Genomic DNA, 27,895 nt, shown 5'->3' with positions numbered 1-27,895 from the left:
CACAGTCCTCAGACACTGGGAAGATGGCCTAGGCTGCAAACACAAATCCCAGAAGCCACAAAGCTGCAAACGCAAATGTCTAATGGAGATGAGTTGCAAATGTAGATAGAACCATTGATGCTAGGTATAGTGGACTGTCACCAAGGGCATGCCAAGTTGGAGGAGATGATGCCAAGCAGGCGCAAGGCCTCCAAACTGCAAAATGCAAATGCCAAGGTGACCCTTGCTAGTGGACATCCTTCAAATGTTGCAAACAAAAATCTAGAAACCTGTTGCCAGATGTGCGGAAGATGATGCCAGGCTGAGAAAAGAAGGTAGCCACAAACTGCAATGTCCTCCGATAGGGGTGTGAGCAGTAGTGACAAGGGAGACAAGAGTGTCAGATAACGAAAGGAGAGCGGTGGAGAATGATTGAAGAGGTATGGAATGAGTGGAGAGGCGGCCTATTTATAGGCCTCAGCTGTCTAGGATGGCGCACCACTAAGAGGGCACCCACTGATAAAGCGCCCAGAATGAGGGCATCAGCCCTTTTTGGGGTTGTTAGTGCAAAACCCTAACTGAAGTGATGCAATTGAAGAAGTGGTTTCGGCCATTGGGCAACCGACATGCACCCTTTGTCTGATGCCGTGGTTGCTTTGGAGTGAGACCTCTTGATGGAGCTAAGCTTTGTGGTGTCTCTTGGCTCAAATTTTTGGGCTGAGAGGGGGTGTTGAGCAACAAAGAGTTAATTAATTTTAACCCCCCATTTTCAGCTCATTAAACATCCCCAACATTCAAGTATTAAGTGTACCTAAAGTGTCCTGATGCTGACATTTAATGAACACAAAGTGTACGGCTGCCATCCGAGACAGCTTGGGCACCACCATAGGCAGTTGGTTGGCTCATGTGCCTATGAATGGGGATCTGTCCAGCCACTTTGCACATCTCAATCCCCTTTTACCATCCCTCACGATCATCTCCACCAACCTCCATGATTGCTCCAGCTCTTGTGTTCAACACACTCTAGCTATTGTCGCCATCCGTCCAACTGCTGTGTTTGCTGTCTAAAGCAGGCCAACCTGCTGTAGCCAACCCTTGTCCTCTACTGCTATGTTTGCTTCATCCTCAAGCTTTCCAGCATGCTGGTTACTTGCGCAGTTTGTTGCCATCATCAAACCAGGCTGTGTTTACAATTTCTAGCCACTTCTCATCTTCGCCTGGCTGTCAGTCTACTTCCAGTGACTGCTAATCAGGCTGCCCTGACTGCCATGTCATCAATGCAGCTGCTAGTTGCTGCATTTTCAGTTTTCCAAAACGTTTCGGTGTCAGCTTCATCTCTGTTTTCATTTTACATCAAGTTTTGTTGTGTTCTCATCACTTTTCTGCATCAGCCTGTGCTCTGATTAGTGGTAACTGCACTTGGGATCCGTTTCCAATGGACTAACACATATTGACATCTCCCTCGGCTCACTCCCACGAAAGTCATTGACTATTGGCCTGCTCTGCCCTTGAGCGTTGTCTACATTCACTCAGTTACATTCCACATTCATTCCATTTCTCATCAGATTCCTCCATTCTCCCTTATTTTTGATTTTTTGTGCTTTTTGTATTTTCGTTTGAGTTATTGTGTTTTAGTCACGTTCGTACATCTTGTGCTTTCTTAGTGCAAACCCCAGCATATCTCCATAGAGCACCTGCACAATCTCTAGCCAGTAAGATGTCTAGCCAGCTACTATCTCGGCCTTGAGTGTGAATACACCCTATAGCTAGGGCAACTGAGTCATCCTATATAAACAGCATGGGGGCTGAATTGCATGACATTTTGTAACTTGTCCCTATAGTCACATGTGGTGTGGGCTATTGGAATGAGAGACCAGTCTTTAAGGTCAGGATCTAGGCCAATGTAGCTATAGGCTCCCAAGCTTGGGGGAAAGCCCCGTCATTGGATCTGTCAGTCCTTATGTTTGTTCTTTGTGCGTGTATAGTTTGTGTCATGTCATGTGTGTAGGTTGGATCTTGAGGAAGCACGAACTCCACGACCAGCTTATCCACCCCCACCTTTGTTACACATCTTGCCCCTATGGTGGACATTGGTTGTTGCTACCACATTGCCACTCTTAAGGCCATTCCCAAAGGCTCAGCCATTGTCCCTGATCATATTATGGTGCATGATCCTTCCTCTCCATCCTTGTTCCCTCTGCCCCTAGTAAAGGCCTTCCTTGTTACATCATGTACACCACATTTCCTGTCGTGTTTCAATTTATTCTCTTTGCACTAAGAATGACACCTTTTGTTTGACGTTAGAGAGGTCTACTCCTAAGACCCAAGCCTAGTTGGAAAGTGCAATGCATGGCACAAACTTGGGGCACTTCCCAAATGTGCTGAGTTATGCAATTGGCTTCTTAGGCAAGGGTAATATTCATGGTGGGGCTCATGTCTTTGGAGGCAGCTGGCAATCATCTCTGCAAATATTTTTGTGATCATCAAGAATGACATTAGTTACTTGGTTCCACAGTACAATGGTTTTAGCATGGAAAGTTTCACAAAAACCACACTAGACCTTGCTTCTTGATTCCCTTCCTCTTCTCTGGATCTGCAATGGAGTACTATTCTTTGGTGGAGGGATTTGTGAGAACATCTCCAGCACATTCAGTCACCTTCATTTGCAATGCAAAAATTGTGGTAGGCATCCTAAAAGTTCCCAGTTGGCTTGAACAGTGTGACAGATGGAGGTGTCCATTATTTACATTAGAGAGATTGATTGGCAGACCAATAGAAAATCTTCCCAAGTGAGATGTCCCAAGGCTGCAGTGTGATTATATAAATCCTCACACCAGCTGTCCAACATCATGACCTCAGGCTTAGACACACAGAAAATGTCAAACTTCGTCTTTCTACGCTTGTCTAACACATCCCTAATGAAGGATCTTAAATCTCTATAGACCTCACAATAATGATTTATAAGAAGGCATCACTGACATATGAGACTCTCCAGTAGTTTTTTGTATGTTCCTAGAATATCCATACTTTCTGGTAATTTCAGGGGTATACCACATCAGATATAAAACATATTTGGCTCCCTGTCAATTTGTGGATTGAATTATTGTTCTTACTCCTTTCTTCATCCCATTTGCCTCTTCATAGCAAAGAGAGTATTAATGTTATAATAAGATTTTTAAGTTCCACAGCATTAACTTCTTTACTTTCCAATATTTTATGTCAAGCTCCATACAAAGAAATTGACGGTATAATGTTTGAAAGATGCAAACATTAATCTGATGGTCACACTGTCACCATAACTGCTTAGAAATAAGAAATACAGAACACTCACCAATCAGGTTATCATCAAGTAGGGCCTGTGTATTAAAGTTAAATGCCACATCCAAAAAGCCTGCAATTGCTCCTGAAGTCATAGCCTGCATTTTGACAAAGATCAGACTCCAACAACAAAAACAGTGCATGTTATTAGCTTGTTGCTTGAGTTGAACCTTCAAACGAGGCATTGTCACAGTGGGGGGTGCAGCTCTTGCATGAAATCCAATAGCCCTTTTTGCAGAGAGTAAAGACTGTGTGAAAGACATGGCTGCTGCAATATCCTTCAGAGGAGGATGCCCGTCTTTCCCTAGTAAAAATTCTGCTGGTAATCCATCAATAACCTGGGCAAAGATTCACTTAAACTCCTATTAGTTAAAACTCAAATAAGGAGTGCTTCAATTAAATAGAAGAAAATTGTAAATTTAACTGATAATAAGTCGAAATCAGGCAAAAACAATATTTAAAAACTATATGACAACTTTCTATGTAACGACCACCTGAACTAAATTTCCAGTTCAGCTTCATGAGAGACATCCATCGCATCCAGAAGACATATTTTGACTGTTACACTTAAGAAATATTTTCATTATACAGCAACTGAATCAGCAAGAACATTTTTCATTCTTATGTAATACTTTATCTTACATGCACCTTTTCATTGCAGCTGCTGATACAATGGACGAACTTTAGGTCTCTTAAGTACTACATAAGGCAACCGGTTGTAGTTACATTTGGTCCACATATTTCCGATGACATGAACATCAATCACAGTAAAGCGAGAAGGTCCCTAAAGCTCTCACCAGATCATTATCTTGGGGTGCCTGAATCTCTGACCAAAATCAATCACAATTGAGGGGTTCAGAATATCTAGCCAGAACATTATCTTGGGTTCTAGTTATGTTCCAAGCCAATTATTATATGCTTAGCTAGTTCTTCTGCTCCCTAACTATGTTTTTCCTTTAGGGATCTTCACTTAGTAGCAATGACTGGTAGGCAGTTGCTGCAAGCGTTATCTCATTGCTGATTATGAAGGGTTTCATACTAGAAGTGATTTTGCTTGAGGTTTTGAATTTAATTGAGTTCCTAGCTCTATAGGACAACACTATACTATAAGGTGGTACTATTACATCATTTCTTCATGCATCTCTAACTCTTGTCATCACTTCTCCAAACATGTTAGATGCAAGAGACTTGCTTGGGCAGGTAATACATGCTCAGCATCATCTTCCAAACAAGCTATATTGAAAGTGCACCATAACCAACTAGTGAATGCTCGCTGAGGCCACAAGAACACATGAGCTTCAGCAAGCATATCTGATGCCTGGCCATTAAGAAATCAGTGTATTACTGTTTCTCACGGCACCTATCTTTCAAGAAAGCTATATTCAAGATGACCAACCAATGGAATCCTGGCGGACGCCATAAGAAGCTATATTGGGTCAAAACTTACTCAATACATAGTTATGGGAAATGAGGGAACAGAGAGAATACTAAAGAAGGTAAAAAAATGGGAGGTTTGGGGAGTCCCTAGTAAGTATAGGAATGAGAAAGGTGGAAATGGAAACAAGAACATATATAGAGCTGGAACCAGTGAAACAGCACGAAAAGTGAAGTTTTGCAGAGTTTCCAGTAACTATGATCTGATGACTAGTCGTTAGAAAATCAGTGTTCTAATGTTGCCCATTGAATGCCTGGCTCCATGCAATGGACACACTGTCAGAGTGCAGCGGTGCGGAAGCGTAGGACTGAGAGAGAGAGAACGCAGAGAGAGAAGAGAGAGAAAGAGACAGTGGAGGGTGGTGGAGCTATTTTGGATACACAAACTCATATGCTAGCTCTCCGTTGGTCCCTTTTTCGTGCTATGTGTCTGGATCATCACCCGTGGACCATCATAGCCCGTTATTTTCTTGAGGACAGCGGGCTCCGCCATGGTAACACACGGCTTCGGGCCTCCTGGTGGCATGTCCTTAATGCTGACTCTTGTTTTTCCAGTCCCTCTTCCTCTTTGTTACTGCACTTGGTCGGCTCTTGGAAAGTGGTGCTCCAAAAGGCCCGTTGGCACCCAGTAGGGGACCACATGTAGACTAACTCCTTTCAATTGGAATTGTTGGCCGTTTCGAGACTCCTTTCATGGGAAGATAAACATCAGCTCAGACCAAGATTTAACCGCATGGCCCGTTTAGGTGTGACGTCAGTTGCGGATGCTACCCTTGCCACTCGCAATGTCCTCGTATCGTTTCGGACTGCTAGGCGACTCTTCAAGATCCCGCGTGGATACCGTGATTTATGGGAAAAGCTTTCGTCGGAGCTTCAAGGTAGGCAACCCTTTCCTACCCTGGCTATGGATCGCCCTTGGCAGGACTGGGATCTTGCAGGCCGGCTGGGTCTGGAAAAGGCCTCTACTAATCAGGTGTATCATCTTCTCATTCAAGATCACCAATGGCTGGGTGAGAAAGCTAATACTGTTTGGGGACTGCGGAAATCGCTGTCATGGTGGCAGAAAACGCTGATGGAGGGCTGACTAAATAAGACACCTTTCAAATGCAAGGTCTTTCTTTGGCGGGTGATGATTGGTGGTCTTCCTCTGGCCTCGGCCCTTGCCAAGCGTCGCATCTCGAATGGCAATTGTTTCTTCTGTACCACACCGGCGGAATCGGCCCGACATCGTTTTCTCTCTTGCCCGCTCGCCAAGAATATCTGGACACTCTTCTCACACATTTGGTGCACGGTGGTGGGGTCCTCGCTAACTCCTTTCGACTGGGTTTTTGTGCGCCCGAAGTATCCCACACCGCCACAGTTGCATGTGAAGATCTTATTTCACTTTTTCAGATATTGGGGATGCTGGCACATTTGGACCACGCGCAATGCTTTTCTCTTTGATTCGGCCTCTAATGTACCGCGACATATTGCCAGGCTTAAAGGGCTCTTGCATTGGCAGCTAGATCTCATCCGACACTCCGACTTGCTCCCTCGGGAGGATTTGCATCCGTGGCATATGGCAATTGCCTCTGGGTCGTTGCCATGATTGGTGTAACCTTTTTAGTGCATTACTACGGGGATTCCCCACACGTTGGCCTAGGGCCCTCGTGTTTCTTGTAACCTGGAAAAAGAGAGACAGAAAGCGAGAGAGAACCTCTTCACATGATGGCTTTGTGTCATCATGTATCTTGTAATCAAGTAATCTTGTATTTTTTTCGTAATTAATACAATTACCTTTTAGAAAAAAAAAAGAAAAAAAAGAAAGAGACAGTGGACGATGAAGATCTGCTGTATAAAGAATGCTGAATACAAAGATATGCAGATATATACACGGGCGCAGTGCGCTGGACTGCGTGTCTCCACCTCGACGATGCAACCTGCTGTCCACCTCGAAGTCCGCTGCAGTCTGCACTGTCTGCTGTCTGAAATCTGCGAACAGAGACAGAATCTACGCGTCACCGGTCTGTAATCTGCGAGCAGAGAAGTGTGTCAGACTGCTGAGAATGTCGGATATTTATAGCCGACAACTGCCTGGAAATAGGGCGCCAAAAATGCCCAGTCGGCTGCAGCGACTGCCTGCTGCAGGTCGGACTGCCACGTGGCAGTCCGACTGCATGCAGTCCGACTGGACTGCACCAGGCTGTAACCTCCTGCCTGGCTGTGATCTCTCTAACACCCCCTCTCAAAGCCTGGGCAGGGCAGAAGCCTGAGGGATCTGGAATATCGCCGAAGTAGAGCCTGAGGAAGCGCCTTCGTAAACAAATCCGCAAGATTGTCCTCCGTCTTGCAATACTCCACAGTGATGGTCTCATCCAGAAGCTTTTCTCGGATGAAGTGGTACTGGATCTCAATGCGCTTCGTCCGGGCATGAAAAACAGGATTCCTTGCCAAGGCAATGCAACTCTCATTGTCACATCGCAGTAATGTAGGACGAGTCTGGGGGCACCCAAGCTCCTCCAATAATCTCCGAAGCCACACAACCTCGCATGTGGTGGAAGACGTGGCCCGATACTCCGCCTCAGTAGACGAAAGGGCTACCGTGGGCTGCTTCTTGCTACTCCATGAAATAACACCTGCACCCAAAGTAAAACAGTAACCTGTAGTAGACCGCCTATGGTCCACGTCACCGGCCCAATCCGAGTCGCTCCAACCTGCAAGTACAAGATCTGACCCATCTGTCCCTGCGGGGTAATGAATCCCTAAATCAGACGTCCCCCTCAGATACCAAAGTATCCTCTGAGCAGCCTGCCAATGCACCGTCTTAGGTTCACTCATGAACCCTGCCAAGAGCCCAACAGCAAAACATAGATCAACCCTGGTGTTGAGAAGCCAAATCAAAGATCCAATCAACTGTCGATAGCGGGACGCATCCGCCAAAGGAGAAGCTGAATGGGAAGTGGCCTTCCAGTTCGGATCCATAGGAGTAGAGAGGGCCCGACAATCCTCCATCTCAAAAGACACCAAGAGCTCCTGTACATATCTCTGTTGAGAGATAAAGATCCCCCTCTGAGACTGATAAATCTCATGGCCCAAAAAGAAATGGAGTAGACCCAAGTCCGTCATCTCGAACGTCCGATGTAAAGCTGACTTCGTCTCCTGGACCTGCTGTGCATCATTACCTCTGACAATCAAATCATCAACATATAATACAAACAGTACACAACCATCCTCGGAAGTGTGAACATACAACTGTGGATCGACCTTGGACCGCCAATATCCCAACTGAGACTGGAGAAACGAATCAATCTTCTCGTTCCATGCACGCGGAGCCTGCTTGAGGCCATACAAGGCCTTCTTCAACCTGTAGACTTTCCCATCTAAAGAACCAAAGCCAGGAGGCTGCTCAACATAGATCTCCTCCTTCAAATCACCATTGAGGAAGGCTGACTTCACATCCAACTGATAAACAGGCCATCTCCTATGGCCAGCCAAAGCAAAAACAGCTCTAATGGTCGCCATATGAGCTGTGGGGGCAAAAGTATCATGACAGTCAATACCTGGGCGCTGTGCAAAACCTTTAGCAACAAGGCGAGCCTTGTGCTTATCCAAAGTACCATCGCTAAGGTATTTGGTCTTGAAGACCTACTTGACTCCAATCACCTTCTTTTTCGGGGGGCGGGGCACGAGTGACCAAGTGCCATTCCTCTCAATAGCCTCCAACTCGGCTTCCATAGCTTTCTTCCATGGGGCGGACTGTAAAGCCTCCTTCACGGAGGTGGGCTCTCGATCCTGCATAACACGGGCCATCAAACAATAGTTGGAGCAAACAAGCTCCGTAGAATGTGCCTGGTGCCTCCGTGACCGCCGCGGACCATCCTGCGGTCCCCACTTCTCAGGAACCCCCTCGATCCCTGAATCACGGAGTGTGTCACGGGCCCAGCGAGGAGGAGGCCGAACCTCCCCTCGTCGTTCTCCATCAGCAGAAGACTCTGGAATATCCACCGGCGGTAACTCCTCAGAGGTGTCCGGTGGAACAGTAGACTGTGTGTCAGAAACAGAATCATAATCAAACTAGTGGTACTGTAGAAGGAGCCCAACTCTCCCCTGGATCTCCAAGAACGGGATGCTCATCACCCGTTGAAGTAGCCGGAACCTCCACAAACCGCACATCACGGCTAGTGTACACATCCCGCTTGACGGGATCATACAGTCGGTAGCCTTGGGACTGGGAGCTGTAGCCAACAAATACCTGTTTTCGGGAAGCTGCTTCAAATTTATCACGGTGAGCCTTGGGAATGTGAACATAGGCATCACACCCAAAGACTCGAAAGTAAGAAACATCTGGCTTCGTCCCAAAATAAGCCTCAAATGGAGTCATCCCTTCCACGGCCGAAGTAGGGGATCGATTAAGGATGTGGACTGCAGTAGCCACAGCCTCGGCCCACAGAACCTGAGGGGTCTGTCGGTGCTCCATCATGGTGCGCTCCATCTCGATCACACTGCGGTTCTTCCGTTCAAGAATACCATTTTCTTGAGGAGTGTTGGTATTGGCAAACTCCTGGTGAATTCCTCTATCTGCACAAAACCGAGCAAACTCATTAGACACAAATTCACCTCCCTTGTCGGATCGCAAGGTCTTCAACTTCCGGCCTGATCGGTTCTCCTCAAAGAGAAGCCAATCCTTGAAGTGCGAGAAAGCTTCTGACTTTAATGCCAAAAAGTAGGCCCATCAGTAGATACTAGCTCCATCGGTGAAGTAGACCGCCGCGAAGCTGTGTGGGGAATGGCATCCCGATGCTGTTTCCCCCGAATGCAGGAGACACACGGCTGCTGGCTCACCACTATATCCGGCAACCCTCGAACAAGCTGTCCACGTGACGCCCTCCGAAGATAGTCATAGTTCAGGTGACCAAACCGAGCATGCCATAACTCTGACTGTGACTGAGAGGTAAGAAGAAGAGTAGTGAGGGCAGTGGAAGACTTCAGTTTGTAAATGCCGTTCTCCTCATATCCAGATGAGAGAACCTTCCTCGATCCACGATCAAGGATCGCACTGTAGAACTGTCAAACTCCACCAAAAGACCAAGGGAACAAATCTTATGAACTGAAAGGAGATGGTACCCTAAGCCAGGTACATGCAAAACCTCTGAGGTATGGGTCCCACCTCGTCCATCCGGAATAAGCTACATCTTACCCCGACCTGCAATAGAAACTGAAGAGCTGTCTCCAATGAGAATCTGCCCACGCGAGGGTCGCAACTGGGCAACACCATCTGATGAAGGAGTCATGTGCCGTGAGGCACCACTATCAACAATCCACTCTCGAGCCTGGGGAGCCGTCATCGCAGCATCAGAAGCAGCGTCCTCAACGACAGCTAGATGAAGAAATGTAGTTGATGAGGGTGCAGCCACCGCTCCAGAATCCTTGATGTCCTTCTTCTTGGTGTCCTTCGTGTCTTTGTCAGGGCAATCCTTCTTCCAATGGCCAGTCTTTCCACAAATATGGCATGTGGAGTCTTTGTCCTTGTCCTTCTTGGACTTGTTATCCCCCTTCTTCTTCTTTTAGTCCTTCCCCTTCTTCTGAGAGGCTTGACCTGTTAGCGCCTCCGACTTGGAAGCATTCTGTCCCTTTAACTGTTCCTCTTGGTCCAAGACCATAGGAACCAACTCTTCCCACCGAAGAGTAGACTCTCGCCCCGAAGCAATAAGGGCAGAGTAAAATGTACCGAATCGTGGCGGCAACTGGGACAATAGTGTGATCGCCATGTCTTCGGAGGAAATTGGCTTCCCCGCATTCTGAACCTGCATCTGTAGCTGCCTTAGCTTGTTAATGTGTTCCCGTAGCGAAGAAGACTTATTTACGGACAAGGTCCGCATATGTACCTCCAAAGAAACCCTCTTCATTAGGGTCATCCGATTGTACATCTGATCAAGCTCCAGCCATATCTCCCGAGCCACCGTCAAGTGCTCGATGTGAGCGATCACGGCTGTAGTGCATGATAGAAAGAGAAAGGATCGAATCCTGGCATTCAGTTTGTCCCAATGAGACTGGGCCTTGGCCAACTCCGCACGAGCATCGGAAGAGAGTTTGGACTCATCTCTTACCGAGGGCCGGTCAATCTCCTCCTGTACCAACTCCGCCAAATCATAGGACTCAAGGATGGCCAACATCATGACGCGCCAAATGCGGTAGTTGTCGTCGTCGAGCTTCTGATCTGTAGGAAGAGCCGGTAAGACAGGCACCTTCCGGTCCATAATCGCCTGGAACTCCAAGTCCATCTCTGTAGACATCTTCACCTGCAATGCCTTCACAAACGCAAAAGCAGCCCCCTCTGATTGGGAAAACTCAGCCTGCTAAGGCTCTTCCGCGTCCTGAACCTTCTTCACCCGCCGGAGGCGATGAAAAAGCAAAACCTGCACTTGTAGGCTGAAAAACTCAAACTTCCTCCGCGTCAAACAGCAATAGACAGCAGCAAATCCACCACCTGTACTCCTTTCCTGTGCGCCCACACTCGTTTCAGCCTTGTTCCAAGGTGCAGCCCTCCTGTCCGCCCTTAAACGCAAAAAACGCAAATTTGTGTCGCGATGGAAACTCCTCTTCAGATTGATTCTACGCTCAGTCAGCCCTCAAACACTGCTCTGATACCATGTCAGAGTGCAGCGGTGCGGAAGCGTAGGACTGAGAGAGAGAGAACGCAGAGAGAGAAGAGAGAGAAAGAGACAGTGGACGATGAAGATCTGCTGTATAAAGAAGGCTGAATACAAAGATATGCAGATATATACACGGGCGCAGTGCGCTGGACTGCGTGTCTCCACCTCGATGATGCAACCTGCTGTCCACCTCGAAGTCCGCTGCAGTCTGCACTGTCTACTGTCTGAAATCTGCGAACAGAGACAGAATCTGCGCGTCACCGGTCTGTAATCTGCGAGCAGAGAAGTGTGTCAGACTGCTGAGAATGTCGGATATTTATAGCCGACAACTGCCTGGAAATAGGGAGCCAGAAATGCCCAGTCGGCTGCATTAAATGCAGCCGACTGCCTGCTGCAGGTCGGACTGCCACGTGGCAGTCCGACTGTGCAGTCCGACTGGACTGCACCAGGCTGTAACCTCCTGCCTGGCTGTGATCTCTCTAACACACACATCCATATATAGATCACTACAAAGCCACATAATTTGCACATGCAAAAATTACGAGACAGTTACCAAATTGTGGTGCAAGCAGACATTGATGACCCCTTCATGCCTAAAATTGTAGTGCAGTTCCCAAATTGTAGTGCAGCATACATTGATGACCCCTTCATGCCTAAAAACGAAGAACAAGAAGTGATTTCTTTTGCAAGCTTAAAAAGTTTTGGATTAACTGGTGAGTTGCAACTTAACCTTTCCAAACCCATGCTTAGAATGTTGAGTGTAATGGCAATAATTTGTTATGGCAAGGAGAGATTCCACTTATCTCGCATTATCAAGTCTCTCAGCTATCTTCTGTGCCAGCACAAACACATGCCAAGTCAAGCAATCTGCCATGTGATGCACGTAGCTTGAGTGCTATCCATTATCGTGTACATGAGGTACAAGGGGCTGCTCTGATCATAGTCAATGAGTCACAAAATGAAAGCATCAACATTTGGAAAGAAGGGAGCTTGACATGTGGCCAAGGGCAACGTATCAGCAACATATGAACTGCATATTTCCCAGCACTCACCAAACAGTGGTAATGTGAACTTTTCTAAGAAAGATCAAAGGGAGTCAATTAAATCAGCTGAGAGCACGAAACATGAAAGAATAAGTAAAGGTGATTTATTGAGGCAGGAGATATCAGTTAATGAGAGAGGAGGGTTGATAGAGAAGGAAATGTTGCTGATTGGGAAATTGATAAGCTGGAGAGGGCTTTTTAGTCTTTACAAACATTGGTGAGTGCAGTAAAGAGTTGTAAGAGGGGGGAAGGGGCTTTTGCTGCTCCCATTTTTTCCCTTCTACTTTGGGGGGTGGTGTGTGTGCGCGCTCAAGAATAGAGAGAAGTGAGGGTAGATGGGGGGTTGCAAAAGGAAGGGAGATCTTGGTGGGGGTGAGAGAACAGGTGGAATTGTGTCACTTCTACTCCTGTTAGTGGAGGTGCCATTCCCTGTCTTTCTTCAGTTGAAGTTCTAGCATTGTTCATTTCCATAGGTCGTCAGCATGCCTCAAGCATATTTAGCCTAGGCACAATAGATAGAGGCTTGCAGAAACACAAATGAAAGCAAACGATGAAGCATAAACTCATGAGAACACAATTAGGGTTAGGGTAACTCACAAACAATGAAAACGATGAAAATTATAAATGAATGAATCTGAATAATACAATGCTCATGCAGCAAACACTATGCAATGAAAGAATACTATACCCCAAAATCTCGCTTCTTGAGGACCGAGGCAGAGGTAATCAACTAGAGAGTGTGCCATACTCTTGATGGATCTCGAAACACAGCAAACCCTCCAAGATGTCAAAAAGTAGCAAAAGCAGCAAGGGTGATACTGGATGTCACGAGGACATGAAATTTTATTGCTTTGTTTAGCATTTGATCAGAAGTTAATCATGTGCTAATGGGACTTACATATGTACCCCCAAGTTAATTGTTTCACAGTGTGGGATCCAAGACCCAAGATATCAATTGGTGCCAAAGGCAAAAATTATAATAAGTTATGCTTGACAGGTACTAGGTGGTACTCGGTGTCAGATTTGGGCCTAGACTAATTTATTGACCACTAAAGTTAGTGGTGACATTAGAGACTAGGCATTAATTAATTAATTAATGACAGTCTAAGGATCAATAGGGAAATTAGGGTTTGACAGCCACCTCAAGATGTATGCTCAAAATTGAGGGCCTAGGACTTGAATTCTAGCATTTGAAATTGAGGAATTTTATGGAGATTTAAGAGGCCAACCAGCCAATATGAGATTTGGGACTAAAATTCTTTCAAGGAGCAGGCTGAAGGCCGATCCCTAAGCAAACCAAGGGGCAAATTGGTTTGGAGGCTTGCTAGTCAATTTTGACAACAAGAGGCACTTGGATTAGTAAAGGAGATCAGAGGATCTCAATTGTACTCCTTTCATTTCCAATATAAGATAAATAAATACTATAAGGGGCCCCAAGTTTAGGGCCAATAGGGTGTTCAATGTCCTCGATTAAAGTGGTAAACTGTGTATTTTCAGTTTACATGAATTTTGTGCTTGCTAACATCAGTGCTTAATCACGTTATTTACCACCCTATCCATGGAGGAAGGCTGGTTTCATGGTTCCAAGGCTGGGATACCATCAATTCCCTTGACTTGGTGGGCCTGAGACACCTAATTGAAGGTCAGAAGCTTTACTCTTGGGCTGAAATTGTATTTAGCTGAGCATTACAGCAAGAATGCCTTTAGATAGTGAGATGGGATCAAACAACGATAATGCCTCTCAATCTGAAAATTACAAAGCATTAGGGAAAACACAATACCTAATCTTGGGCAAGGCACGTAACATGGACAGGAAGCTGATAATGTTGGTTTAGACTAAAATGTGGGTCCTTCTAGGCCTTTATAAGCTGATGATCAGCAATAGGAAGAGGAATTTGATGACCAATTTAAAGATCGGCTAAGAACAACAATTGAAATGTTTATACAATTGGCAAATGATCCTCAATTCATGCGCTTTTTGAACCCTTAAAGAAGGGCAGCAAAGGCAAGAAGAGAAAATCTTCGAGAGAGATTTGGGATAGCAAGATGCACCGAAGGAAGAAACAATACAATAGCATGATGTTCCAAATATGTGTAATAAGCACAAGCAAATGATGGCACTGGAGTAATTGATGCATATGCAAGGCCAACTTGAAAGTATCAATCTAATGCTTTTTGGAAAGCAGGGCATACATGCAATGATGAGGCAGTCATGATACTTTGGTGGTGGCACCAATTTCCATGCTATGTGTTTCAGTGCCCGGGTGAAACTCATACTCATCTACGTACATTTCACAGTGACTAGTACACTTAAGTAGTGACCTCATGGCAAATATATTGTCAACAGAATACCTTGAATGCATGTTGAATATATCCGAGATTCACTACCGATGAGAGCTATCCACAACTGGCAGAGTGGAAGTGCTACCTCCCCTTTGAGCATGAGGCAATGTTCCGAACGTACTTTGTTGAAGTTGACTGAGCCTGAACTAAAGTAAGCTCTAATTGAAAGGCATCTCGATAAAGTTGCAACAACTAAGGATGGCCTACCAAGTTTTCCTCTTCCATCCACTTTGCATCGATTGGTGAAACAATATTGAAGCTTCACCAAGAAGCATATGAAAACTTTACCTCTTACTTTACTTGCCTCAAACCTCAACTAGGTTGTAGGCCTTTCTTCCTCTTAATCATTGCTAGGCTTTATACTTTTGCATTGCTGCAATTCGAACTTAACTACTATGCAACATTGCACCTAGTTGACTAGTCCCTCATGTGTACATGACATGTTAGGAGCACTAGATGCATTAGGAAATATTCTTATTTATATAGTTTATACCATTGCAATGTGATTGTGCATGGGAATATGCATTTTACCTGCCATACCAAGATACATTTTCCCATACATTGCATACATTAATAGCTGCATTTTCCTCATGACCAACACTATATGAAGCATTTACATGACCACATTAGTACCATGAGTCCCAAACACCGTGATTGCATATATGCATTGCTAAACTTGCCACTTTGTGACCTAGCATCATGCCAATGATTAGTTTGGCATGAGTTTTTACCACTTGGATTAGCAGAGGAGATTAAGACTATCACTTGTACTTCTTTTATTTGCAATATAAGATAAAGAGTGTAAATGCAGGGAAAAACGTGAAAATGATAATACTTTGAACTTAACCAACTTGATCAATTATCACCATGAAAATTAGAAGATAGAGAGAGAGAAAGAAGAGTCAACACCATGCTGAGAGAGGAACTGGCCCCTTTCCCTTTTCAAGAATTTATTGAAACAAAACCACAAGCACCAACAAATGCTTAAACCATATACAAAAGGATCGATTTGTTGCAATTTTAAAAACTAGGATTTTGAAACCCTTATTTCTGCAAACTCCGGGCAGTAAGTTTATTCTCTTCTTTAGTGCTTGGATTAGATCAAGCTAAGTAGAAAGTGTTTCTTGGATGAGAGATAGAAAGGAGAGTACAAAGCATACAAAGGAAATTTCTGTATGAGAGCTCACCCCAAATGATGAAAGAGACCTCCAATATATAGATGTGGGGCTTGGGTGCTCAAAAGTGAAAGGTAGAGGCTACAAATGACAGGTGTTTGTTGAAAATGACAAGTGTGACAAGCCTTCTAAGCCGAGCACTAATGGCTACCTCTCACATAGCCGACGCGCCATCCATATCTACGGGTGTAGTGAGCTTACCTCCATGCTGATCGAGTTGCCTCCTCTCCCGCGCACTCCAGTAGCTCCACGATCCAAGTGCAAGCTTCAAGCAAGCTCCATCCTCAAGCTCCACACTCCAAGCTCCATAGCCACGAGCAAGAGAAGAGAAGAGAAGAAGAGAGGAGAAGATGGAGAGCTTCTCCTCCCCGGTCCCTCGCCCTCACACTCTCACACTCCCTCTCTCAAGCACAAGCTCAAGCAAGCAAGAACAAGAAGAAGAAGAAGAAAAAGAGGAGAGCCACTTTTGGCCACACACAAGAATGAGCTTCTCATTCACTTTTCACTTTATATACAAAACCCTAAATCCCTTTTGGGCGGTCATCCCCTGATCCCCTTTTTTACATGGCCGGCCGTGGCCTGGGCCCTTTTTCCCATTGTCCTTCTATCTTCCTAGCTTCCTTTCCACCGCCACCCGGCGCTCCTTAAATTAAATCATAATGCGCTTGCGCTCTTTTACAAAAGTATTGACTTGCGCTTTTCCTTGTGCACCTTTTTCCCTTATTTAGGACTTTTCTCGCTTCTTGTATTTCTAGATTTTTCTTGGCGCACCTTCGTCTTCGGTTTCACTTGCCTTGGCCTTTGTCTTCTGCTTTAGTTTTTCCAGATTTTTCACCTTGTTCGTCTGACGGTTAACATTACCCCCCTCCTAGACGAGTGCCAGACCCATGGCACTCACCGTCGTAGGTAGCAAGCTTTGATATGCACGGAAGACGTGGGTGGAAGCAACATCAATGGTTGCCGTGGAGAAGTGTTGGTGGTGTTGTGGAGGAAGGTCGTTGGGGGCACATTGGTGGCCTAGTTAGCTAGTGGTAGGGTTGTTGGAGTTGGTGGTAGGGTTGTTGGAGTTGGTGGTAGGGTTGTTCTTTATTGGGGATTGCACTAATGGCCAGCACAAGTGTTGGTTTGTTGGGGATCCTGCACATGACGATTCTTGGTAGACTTGCAGGATGATAAAGGATAAGAATTCAGAGTTGGGTGTCGATGAAGAGCAAACGACACTTTCGTTGGAGTCTTCAATACCTGCGATTGAAAACCTCTCATAGGTGGTCTCTTCCTAGGGGTAGTGCTAGTCTTCTCTATCGTGCACAAGACATGGTTCAATTAGTTTGGGAGACAGGTCAAACTCTAAGCAAGCTGAGAGTATTGTCCTGCACTTGAGAACCCAAACTGTGTATATATTTCGGTGCAAATATTATGTGAGTGCTCGTGCACACTAAGATATTACGTAGTTAGAAGACCGCGGGCTGGTTTCTCGTAACAATGTGTGGATGAAGCAAAGTTGTCCATGTTGAGAAGAAGTACACGTGAAGGTGTATGAGACATCCTTTGCATTGTGACTGCACGACATAGCATAATTGAACACAGGGGCATCGCACTTTCTGTAGCTGGGAGCTATTGGACTTGCTTGATGAGTACGGTGTACTCATGGCCATTCATGCGGTGCTTACCACAATTGATTGCAATGGTATTAAGGCAGAGTGCAAAAGGAAATTGTGCAAATGGGTTAGGGTGACAAGTCTAACCATAGGCGAGACAAGCTCCCTAGGTATGTCCTGCCCTTGATATGCCCTGAATAATTGTGGGTGATATTAAAGGGCTAGGGGACTAGGGACGGAGCCAGCCGACCAAGGTCACTGGACATACGTAATTTGAGAACCCCTAGGTGCTGTGTTGTGATCGTGGATACTTCATATCTTTTCATTCTTTTCTTTTCTTTTTTCCTTTTCCGTTTTCTTTTTCGTTTCTTTTTCTTGTGCTTCTTTCTTTCTTTCTTTCTTTCTTTCTCTTCTCTTCTCTTTTCTCCTTTTTTTTTTCTTTTTTGGGACTTGCCTGAGTACAACCATTGCAATATGTTGAGGCTATCAGCCTTTCAATGGGTTGGGAAATGTCAATCTTCGAAGGCTCAGGAAATGAATATTACAGTGATGATTATGTCCTAGCCTCGTTGTTAGAGAAGCAGTTGTTGAGATGGGAAGAGACACTTGAGATTTTGCAATCCTCTTTGGAATGTGCGATATTGGTACGATTGAGGTAACAGCTGCCGTGAGTGCCCGGCGTAGAGTGTAACCCAGAAAGAGGAAGTGGTTAAGATCATGCTTTGGGCCATGCGACGTGGGCACTCGCAAGGGTGATTTTCGCTTTCGGCAGCGTGGCTTTATCGCGGTTCTTTGTGAGGTTGGTGGTCTTGCGATAACTTGGGCATTGAATACGTTCACACGAAGACCTGTGTCGTCCTGCATCCACTTGTCACTTCATGAGAACATGTGCAAGTCGCATGTATCAAGTACAACGAACAAATGCAATCATGTCAAGATATTACTTTATCAAAATCCTATGATGCTTATTGCGATGCATATTTCAGTGCTTGTTAAAGACGTGGCATATATTAGCAATAGGTAAGGAAAGTGTATACAGGTGGGGAGCCTGCCCCTTTAACCATTTAAAGACAAAAAGTTATGGCAGGATGGCCTTGTTAAGCTGCTTATATATCATAGGGGCTACTCTATTTGCATGAGGCGGGGCGAGTCCAGGTAGTCGGGTGACTGAGGCTCTGCTGGTGAGGGGCTCTTGTGAGGTTGGGTAGGGAAGATATCGGCCGGGACCTGAATGGTGTACTCCCTAGCCACAACTATTTCCAAAATGCTTTTGAACAATGCATCAAATTCTTGCTTGTCTCGAGCTGCCCTCTCCTCTTTCGAGCACCTGGTGCCCAAGCGTTTGGTGGGGGCCTACACGACCGGTATTACTACGCCCCATGTGCTCCCTTGAGCTTCTATTCCCCTGGCCTGGGGATTTTTCGGCCTACATCCGGGGCGTTGTTGCTTGGGGCCTCATTTCTTTGCATACCTTTTAAGGGTAGATACATAGCGTTCCAGCGGAGGAGCTTGTGCTGCATACTCCCTTCGACCGCAGATAGCGTCCTTGCAAGCCAGCTGCACCGGTGCTCCATGTCGGCTACCGTAGGGAGACCTGCAAAATGCGAACCAAGGATTAGGCCTTGAGGCAGGATAAAATTATTTGCATGGAAGGGATTATACAGTGGGTTATCAAGCGCATATGATGAGGAGGGGAGAGGCGAGGCATGCAATGTTTGTTGTAGAGGAATGGCCCCCATGATGATGTTCGTTTTGCCTCCAGCCATTTGCAGATCTTGGCTTATGCTAAGTTGCGTGGAGTGGTTGTCATGGAGTGGAGTAGGGCTCATCCCTGGAAGGATAGACCGAAAAAGGGGAAAGGTGTATAGAAAGGAACGGTGCCCTATCTACACCATCACAGAGATGTTGGTCAGAGCTTTGTATGGCGATAATGAAGGTTGCATCCCCTCCTCCTCGAGGCAGGAATGGTCACATGACTTCTAAATGCATGGTGAGAGGAGGACCTGAGGAGCTCAACCTGTCAAACCCAACTCTTCTTCATGCGCTTGACTATCATTGCTTGTGTGTGTTGATCTTATCTATACATGGTCACAAAAGTCATTGTTTATTTATATACATATTTACGAATCCATGTCACTTCATGAGGATAAAAACCAATTGTAGAACTCAGGATTGTACTGGAGTGTGGCACATGCATCCAGTACTCGTGGTAGCCTTCTTAAAAACATCAGGTATTTTGCAACGACAAGTATCATGGTACCTTGTCCGAGTCTACTTGCAACATGTAGCTCCTCCTCAGTGAGAACCTTATCAGCCAAAGAGTTCTCTTAGCTAGTTCCAGCTAAGTTCGTACCCCGAATGGCACTTAGCACTCGAAAGGAAGTTGGCGCCACATAGGTAGGATCTCTTTGAGACCGCCATTTGGCCAATCGCTCTTCTGAGACTGTCATGATTTGGGCTCCTAGTTCGGCCATTACAACACAATTTTCAAACCAACGTTTCTCAAATTGACTTTGATCCTCCGATTGTCGCTTTAGTTGCTCTATCTCTAAGAGATTTGGTTGGTAGAGCACATCATTGAATGTTATAGTTAAGCGTAGTTCGTCAGCTTCCTCGTCAGAGATGAGTCACATAACGTTCATGCAGGAGCCTGTCATAGTGCTCGTTGAGATGTTCTTGCTCTTCCCAGGATAGGGAAAATGGCAAGTATTCTCCAAGCTGCTCCTTAGGGAATGCGCCCATGTCCGCAAGGACGTAGACACATGCGAACACCTTGAGCTTAGCATCCAACTCAGTTAAGCATTCTGCGACACTTCTATGTTCAACGAGGGCTTGCTCGGTTGCTATCTCATGCAAGGTTCTAGGAGTTTGGCTAGGCTTTAGCATAGCTGGGGGCTCAGGCCTAGATGAGCAAGATTGGTCAACGCTAGGATTGCTTATGCTCTCAGGATTTCCATCTTTCTCCTGAGGCTTTGTTATTGCGTCATGGTTCTCCTTGGATGTGACTGGTATAAATTTGTCACCCTGTTGTGACAGCATTGTATCCACTCTTGATTGGTCAATGCAAGTTCTATTTTCGGTGGATTGAGTGTTGAAAGCAACCATTGATGGTAATGGCTGCTTTGATTTTCAGAGCACACGGATGTGTCTAAGGTTTCACCGCTATTAAGAGAGACATCAATGGGTTCATTGGTGGATGGTCTCGATGCTTTATTCCTCAGCTCTTCGGCACTCTTTGTTTCAATCTTCTTGGGGTCTACAGCCACTTGCAACTGCTGTTGTTGTCTTCTTTCTTTTCTCTTCTTTTTCTTAGGCAATCGAGGTGTATCCCTTGAAGACTCGGGACCTTGAACTAGGTCAGTCATTGATGTGCTTGGCTGGGCCTCAGCATTCTCTTTCTCTAGTGTGTCCTCATGGAGCATAGCCGTGGCCTGCTGAATAGCCTCGCTAGGTTGTGAGGGTACAACTGCCTCTCTTTTTGGAGAGTCTAGCTCTTCAACCAATTCCCCTCTATTTAACTCCTTCGGCCTAGGCTTTAAGCACTTTGAAAGTGCTGGAGTTGTCAAGGATGCTGGTTGCGGCACCTCCTCCACAGGTGAACCGCTAAGGACACGTTCCGCAAGGGGCGTTGTCACGGCCAAGGGCTGTGACTATTGTGATCCTTGATTGAAAATGGTAGCGGCTAGTCCAGTGGGCTGGCTAATCTTGGTGGATTGCAATGCCAAGTCCCTAGGGCGATCGGAAGTGGCCGTGTCTTTTGTTGCCCTTTGAGCATTCACCTGTGTAGATCGAGCATGAGTTAATCTAGTCACATTAGGGTACACAGGCATATCCTTGGGCCGAGAGCTTCGGATGATGCCATGTCCAACCTCTTGGCCATTTGGAAGCTTAGATGGTGATAGAGATTAGGATTGAGTGGCTGCACTTGATGACTGTTGTTGTGCTTCCTGTGTCCGTTTAGGGAAAGAGAGTGTAGGAGACTTGAGACTCTTAAGTGGCTCCGACACTGGCTGGAAGATTTGCTCATGGCTGTTAGATGATTTTACCATTTGCTTTATTAAGCATTTAACCTTGCCATGAGCAATGTTGTGCCTATGATGCCTGCTATCCTCTTGGGGAATCAAAGGCTCCTTGGGTACTAGTGGCTTTTGCGTATCCTCAACGATTACATCTGATATCTGCTTGTCAAGCACGCTAGGCTGAGGATCTACCCTTCGATTGGTCCTGTTTGGTTTCTTGATTTCAACCGTGAGGGGCTCGGTCACTCCACTGTTGTTGACTCGAGACTTGGTTTTTCGTTTAGATCTCCTCCTACGCTTCTTTGCTCTTGATACAATCTGGCCTTCAATCGACAAAGGAGGTTTAGCAGGGGATTTTGGCACCCAAATCCATCGGTTACCTACGTAATATCCTTGAGCACGTAGCAACGCTTTGGATATCCATCGTGGTGTTGTGCTGACTCTCCATCGATGCCTTTGTCTATAAGGCTTGGGTTTCTTTTGGGGTCTTCTACGATATTTGTAAGTCCAAAGGCCGTCCTTGGCATTGTCTCCTGAACTTCTTGTTTCAGGCATGGCCTCACTCACTGGTTCTCGTTGTTTGACATGTGCTTGTATCAACTCTTCCAACAAGTCCTTGCTCTCGTTAGTAGGCTTGACTATTATGTCAGCACCTTCCTTGCCTTTCCCTCAAGGTTCGATGAGGTCACCCTTGCTAAAGGTCGTGACTATCCTCACACCCGGTAGTGTCAGATGTATCCTCTGTGCTACATAGTCGGCCTCACACTTGGTCGCCCTTTTGAATGGTCTTTCAAGGAGGGTTCCCTTCTCACAATTAGCACTATTTGGAGGAACATGAAATAGGATAGGCAAGCTTTCAGTTTCAATTGTCGCAAGGATTTTGCACTTCCCTATGAGTGCTTGTGGGTATTCCCCGTAAGGGCTAAGAGCTCCATTAGTCGGTGTGAGCTCTGGTTGGCCTAGTAGAGTCCATGCTTCATAGGTCAAGACATTAAAATCTGCTCCTTCATCAATCAGAGCATCAATAGTATGCTCTCTTTTCGCGGTGAGTTTGACCCTAAGATAAACAGGTGGTACTATGTCTTCATCTTCCGGGTCTTGGCTTGTAAATTTAAGCCTTCTGACAAATGCCCTTAAGTCCCCAACTGCACGACCAAATGTGGATTCTCCACTGGTGTCTTGGATCGTCAGTGCAGTGCTATTTAAGGAGCATCTATTGTCAGGACTGTCATATCTAGTCATTCTCGCTATTGTAGCTTGATGTTGTTGCTTTCCGCTTTGACTAGATGCAGTCCGAATGCAACACGTATGTGTTTTTGCAGTGTGGCCTTTTTGCCCTTGTTGGCTAGATGGGCCCATTGAGGTTCTAGGATCTCTGTTTGTCTCTGTTCGGGTACGGGCTTTTGGTTGCTCTTTTGCAAGTGAGAATCCATGCTCGTGTAGAGCCATTACTACACTAGGGTCTGTTTTAGAGGACCTGTCACGGCGCGCGTTTTCTCTTCAACCTACTCGGGGGAGGTATGAAGGGGGCAGAGACCCCATCTGCGAGGGTTCGGGAGGGGAGGAGGGGCAGTCCCCCCCGGCTCGCAAGGCCATTACGGTAAATGCTATACGTGATTTGAAAGACCGTTTATAGCCAAATTTTGAACTACTTGCTCTAAGTTTCAGCCCAGTGATCGATCTATGTTATGGTTTTGGCTCTATATGGTCTCCCAGTCAGTTTTATTGTCTTCAAATTAAATTTGAAAAAATCTAAATTCGGCCCAACAAGTCCGAATTCCAGGGGCCGAATGCCTGATTCGGCCCATCCGAGGGCCGAGTGGAAGGTCCGAATGTAACTGGTCCGAATGTCAAATTCGGTCAGTTCGAGTCTGGTTATCCGAGGGTCGAGTGGACCGAGGACCGAATTTCAAAGTTGGTCCGAATGCTCAATTCGAACGGGTCGAGTGGTGGGTGTCTGAGTCGAGTGGTCCGAGAGGTAGTGGACCGAGGTCCAAATGGCCTAGCGGTCCGAGGGCCGATTCTGGGACTCGGCCCAGAATCGCCGTCACTTAGACACACCGAGCACGGCCCGTTTTTTCGCCGGACTTCACAAAATTCACTGCACCGAGCGTTGAAGGCCTTCCCACTAGTCGAGCAGCTCCAGATCCAACCTACTCATGTAGGGGAAGGTATAGAATTACCTGGGCTGGGTAAATAACTCCCGGATGGCCAGATCGAAGCAGATCCACTCAACGAAGCTTTCTTTCTCTCTCCTACTCTCCCGAAACCCTGCAATGCACAATGTGGCCTTTCTTGCCATTCTTGGCCCCTTATCACCTTGTTCAGGCCTGCACTCACCTTAATCTTGCTTCCCTTACTAACATTTAACCCAAAATTTCATTTCTTGCCCTTTTTTTTCCTGTTTCAACCTGTTATACAGCAACAGAAAACCCTACTATTTGCTCCAACGTTTTTCTCCTATCCTTTCCAAATGCAAGGAAAAACTATAAGGAAAATACCTACACTACTCCATCATGCTTTCCCAAGTCCAAAACAACAAAAACCTACTTGCTAAGGAGATCGAATACCTCTTCAAACTCCCTCGCTTCCTACCTATCTACCTCAAGCACCGATTCGGGGAAAACCCTACTTCAATGCTTGATTCGAAGCGCGCAAGCGCTCAAGGCTTGAATCCGTTGGTCCCAGCAACGGAACCAAAATGTGGAAGCTTTCGCTCAACCGCCAAGACCAACGGACCGCTTATTGCTTCAAGCGTTCCAAGCCGAGCACTAATGGCTACCTCTCACATAGCCGACGCGCCATCCATATCTACGGGTGTAGTGAGCTTACCTCCATGCCGATCGAGTTACCTCCTCTCCCGCGCACTCCGGTAGCTCTACAATCCAAGTGCAAGCTTCAAGCAAGGTCCATCCTCAAGCTCCACGCTCCAAGCTCCATAGCCGCGAGCAAGACAAGAGAAGAGAAGAGGAGAAGAGAAGAAGAGAGGAAAAGATGGAGAGCTTCTCCTCCCCGGTCCCTCACCCTCACACACTCACTCCCTCACATTCTCACACTCCCTCTCTCAAGCACAAGCTCAAGCAAGCAAGAACAAGAAGAAGAAGAAAAAAAGGAGAGCCACTTTTGGCCACACACAAGAATGAGCTTCTCATTCACTTTTCACTTTATATACAAAACCCTAAATCCCTTTTGGACGATCATCCCCTTATCCCCTTTTTTACATTGCCGGCCGTAGCCTAGGTCCTTTTTCCCATTGTCCTTCTATCTTCCTAGCTTCCTTTCCACCGCCGCCCGATGCTCCTTAAATTAAATCATGATGCACTTGCGCTCTTTTACAAAAGTATTGACTTGCGCTTTCCCTTGTACGCCTTTTTCCCTTATTTAGGACTTTTCTGCGCTTCTTGTGTTTCTAGATTTTTCTTGGCACGCCTTCATCTTCGGTTTCACTTTGCCTTCGCCTTTTTCTTCTGCTTTAGCTTTTTCAAAATTTCCACCTTGTTCATTTGATGGTTAACACACGTCCTCTTCTAGGGAAATTTCATAATGAGAAATTGCCCCAAATGAAGAGAGACATTTGCAATATATAGGTATAGGGCTTGGGTGCTCAAAAGTGGAAGATAGGGGCTACAAATGACAAGTGTTTGTTGAATATGACCAAGTGTAGGGACACTTGTCTCTTCAAAATGACACATGTCATCTTCTAGATACCACATGTCACTTTTCTAGAGAGAGAAGCTTCCAAATCTTCTACTCTAAGCCTTTGACGTGAACAGAAATTCCATTTGAGCAACTTTCAAAAATAGTAACATCCTAAATTTTAGAAATTGCCAAATTTAGCTTTTGGAGAGCTTCACTATATAGGTTCGCTAGTTCATGGTTTGTTTCTTTAATCATGAGCATTTGGTTTTCACTTTTTGAAACCACTCATTATATAGACTTTTAGTCAATGTGACTATGTGAGCGTAAAAGTCTTAGTCGTCTGAGCTTTTTGCTCAATCTAACCACTCAACTAAACTTTTAATTTCTCTTGGGTATCTCGTCAATGACAACCCAAGTATGATTATAGGGTCCTGGCCATTGGCCGCCCTTAAATAAAAATATGAACATTTAATCATATTTTGAAATACTTAAATAATACAAATCGCCTTTCAAAGTACATAAGCATCAAATTAATTTGGAATCATTAAGACAATATATCTTGATAATAATTGATATACAAAAGGTTTGTTACAAAGAGACACCGCAAGGGGCACCAGTTTTGGGGCCAACAGGATGTTCAATGTCCGAGATTAAAGTGGTAAAGTATGCATTTTCAATTTATGTGAATTTTTTGCTTGTTGTAATTAGTGCTTAATCAAGTTATTTACTACTCTATCCAAGGAGAAAGGCTAATTTCACCGGATCAGTGTCAAATAGACAGAGGAGAGACAAAACTAAAAGCGTAGCAAGTTGGTGATGATATGGCAAGTTGACGGCAGTAAAAACATAAGTTTGATAATGTGATAGACTGATGGCGACAAAAATGCAAGTATGATGATGTGGAAGTCCGCACAGCAACCGCAAATCACAAACACAGCAGTAGAACATATCACCAGCTGTAGATGGTGCAATACATGCAATAAATGCAGTAGTGAATGGTATAGACTGCACAATGGAGACCAGAAATATGTGCCGGGTGGATGTAGACAATGTTGGGCAGCCTCGACTCAAATATCCTCCATGCACGAGGTATGGGCAGCAAAGCTAAAGCGCTTAAAACCCACAAAAACGAGATTGAATGAATAGGAGGGCAGGCTTCTATTTATAGAAAGTTTGGGACCTTCCAAATTTGGGTTTTACATGTGGGACACTGAAACTCTCTTAAATCACTCCTAGTTTAAAAGAATGGTTGAAATTCATTAATTGACTTGAGTTTTGGGGCTATTTAATTAAAGCTAATTGTAATTTAGCTCAACATCTCCTCCATCTCGTACCCTCACTCTAGTGCCCTCACTCATCTTGCCCTCCATTGGCACTTGTGAATGGGTCTAGACTATCGTCTTCAGGCATTATATGCAATCCTAATTTTATCATCAATATCTAGGTTTTGTGTTGTTTTACATTCCATTGTCTATGTCTCTCTTTCTCTCTAAGTTGCCCTGTTGCTTTTTTGCAAGCTTTAGAAATGTTTGGATTAATTGGAGGGTTGCAAATTAAATTTTTCAAATCCATGCTAAGAATGTTGGAGCGGCAATGGCATAACTTGTTATGGCAAGGATAGATTCCACTTATGTACGCTCCCTACCAACGCGCCACTGCCCTTGCCCCCGTGCCCCGTCAAATTGCGCCGCCTCCTCGCTATCGCACTGCCCCCCCCCCCTGCTCGTTATCAACGTTGCGCCTCCCCTCCTTGCCACCACATTATGCTTCCCCCTCCTCGCCATTGCCATCACGCTATCCCCCGCCCTGTGACCCCCGCCATCACATTGTGCCTGCGCCCCCCCCCCGCCATCGCCCTCGCCCCCTCCCCTAGTTGCTCCCTCCATTTGCAACAACTCCCCCCCCCCCCCCCTCCGGCAGTACAACAGTGTGTTTGGTAGGTTCTCAATAGGGAAGCGCAATGGAAACCTCTGGTCAGACGCCGATGCAATCTGCGAGTGCCCCCCAATCAAACATCTTGCGCGTTGTCCTCTCTGAGAAACAGCTCTTGGCCATCCGCGCCACTGAGCTGGAGCTTAAAGAAACAACGATTTTCGGTCAGGTAGTAGGACACTCTCCAACCAGGGCCCAGCTTCGGGATTGGCTCCACTCCATACTGTGCATTGGCACAGCGCAGATCGTGAAGGCAGTCCTCATGGGCCGTGGGATCTTCATGGTTTGTCTCACCTCCGCGGACGCAGCTTGGGAGTTAGTGGAGAGCTCACCCTATGCCTCCACGAAGGGAGTCATTCACATGGTCCCCTAATACAGCAGCTTCACAGTGGAGTCATTTGAGCTCCACAACAGTTTTCTCAGACACCCAGTCACTTTACTTTTTCCCGGACTGGCGGTAGAGTACCGCCAGTTAGTGGAGGACTTTGGTCAGCTCTTCGGCACAGTGTTCCCTGCCTCCTTCGCGGATGATGTGACAGCTGCAGGAGTCCCCAAGGTACGAGTGGCCATAAAAGACACAAAAAGTATACCCAAGTTCCTGGAGATAGAGGCTGGAGGTCACTCTTTTAGGCAGCAGGTCACTATGACCGGGCAACCAGGGCAGTGCCTGCGCTGCCATGACTTTGGGCATCAGGCAGCAAACTGTACGTGCTTCGGAGCCAAGGCAGCTCCGTCGACAGGCCCGCGGGTGGATACTGATGGCTTCACACGGGTCCAAAGATG

General features: G+C 46.0%; 1 protein-coding gene across 4 annotated transcripts in view; it reads right to left on the bottom strand.

Moving 5' to 3' along the window:
* LOC148017161 (Alkaline-phosphatase-like family protein) overlaps nucleotides 1-27,895 on the bottom strand; it is a 115,589-nt gene that overhangs the window by 61,293 nt on the left and 26,401 nt on the right. For all 4 annotated transcript variants that reach the window (XM_087663541.1, XM_087663540.1, XM_087663538.1 and 1 more), the window contains 2 exons: nucleotides 3,468-3,635; nucleotides 3,311-3,395 (listed from right to left, as the gene is read on the bottom strand). In XM_087663541.1, the coding sequence (XP_087519667.1) occupies nucleotides 3,311-3,395; nucleotides 3,468-3,635 (253 nt within the window). The remainder of the gene's footprint in view (nucleotides 1-3,310; nucleotides 3,396-3,467; nucleotides 3,636-27,895) is intronic.

Source organism: Lygodium microphyllum, chromosome 22 (assembly GCF_053477565.2).
Source record: "Lygodium microphyllum isolate KBCC chromosome 22, Lygodium_microphyllum_v1.1.10, whole genome shotgun sequence".
Classification (NCBI taxonomy): domain Eukaryota; kingdom Viridiplantae; phylum Streptophyta; class Polypodiopsida; order Schizaeales; family Lygodiaceae; genus Lygodium; species Lygodium microphyllum.
This window is presented reverse-complemented; position numbering and strand designations above follow the sequence as displayed.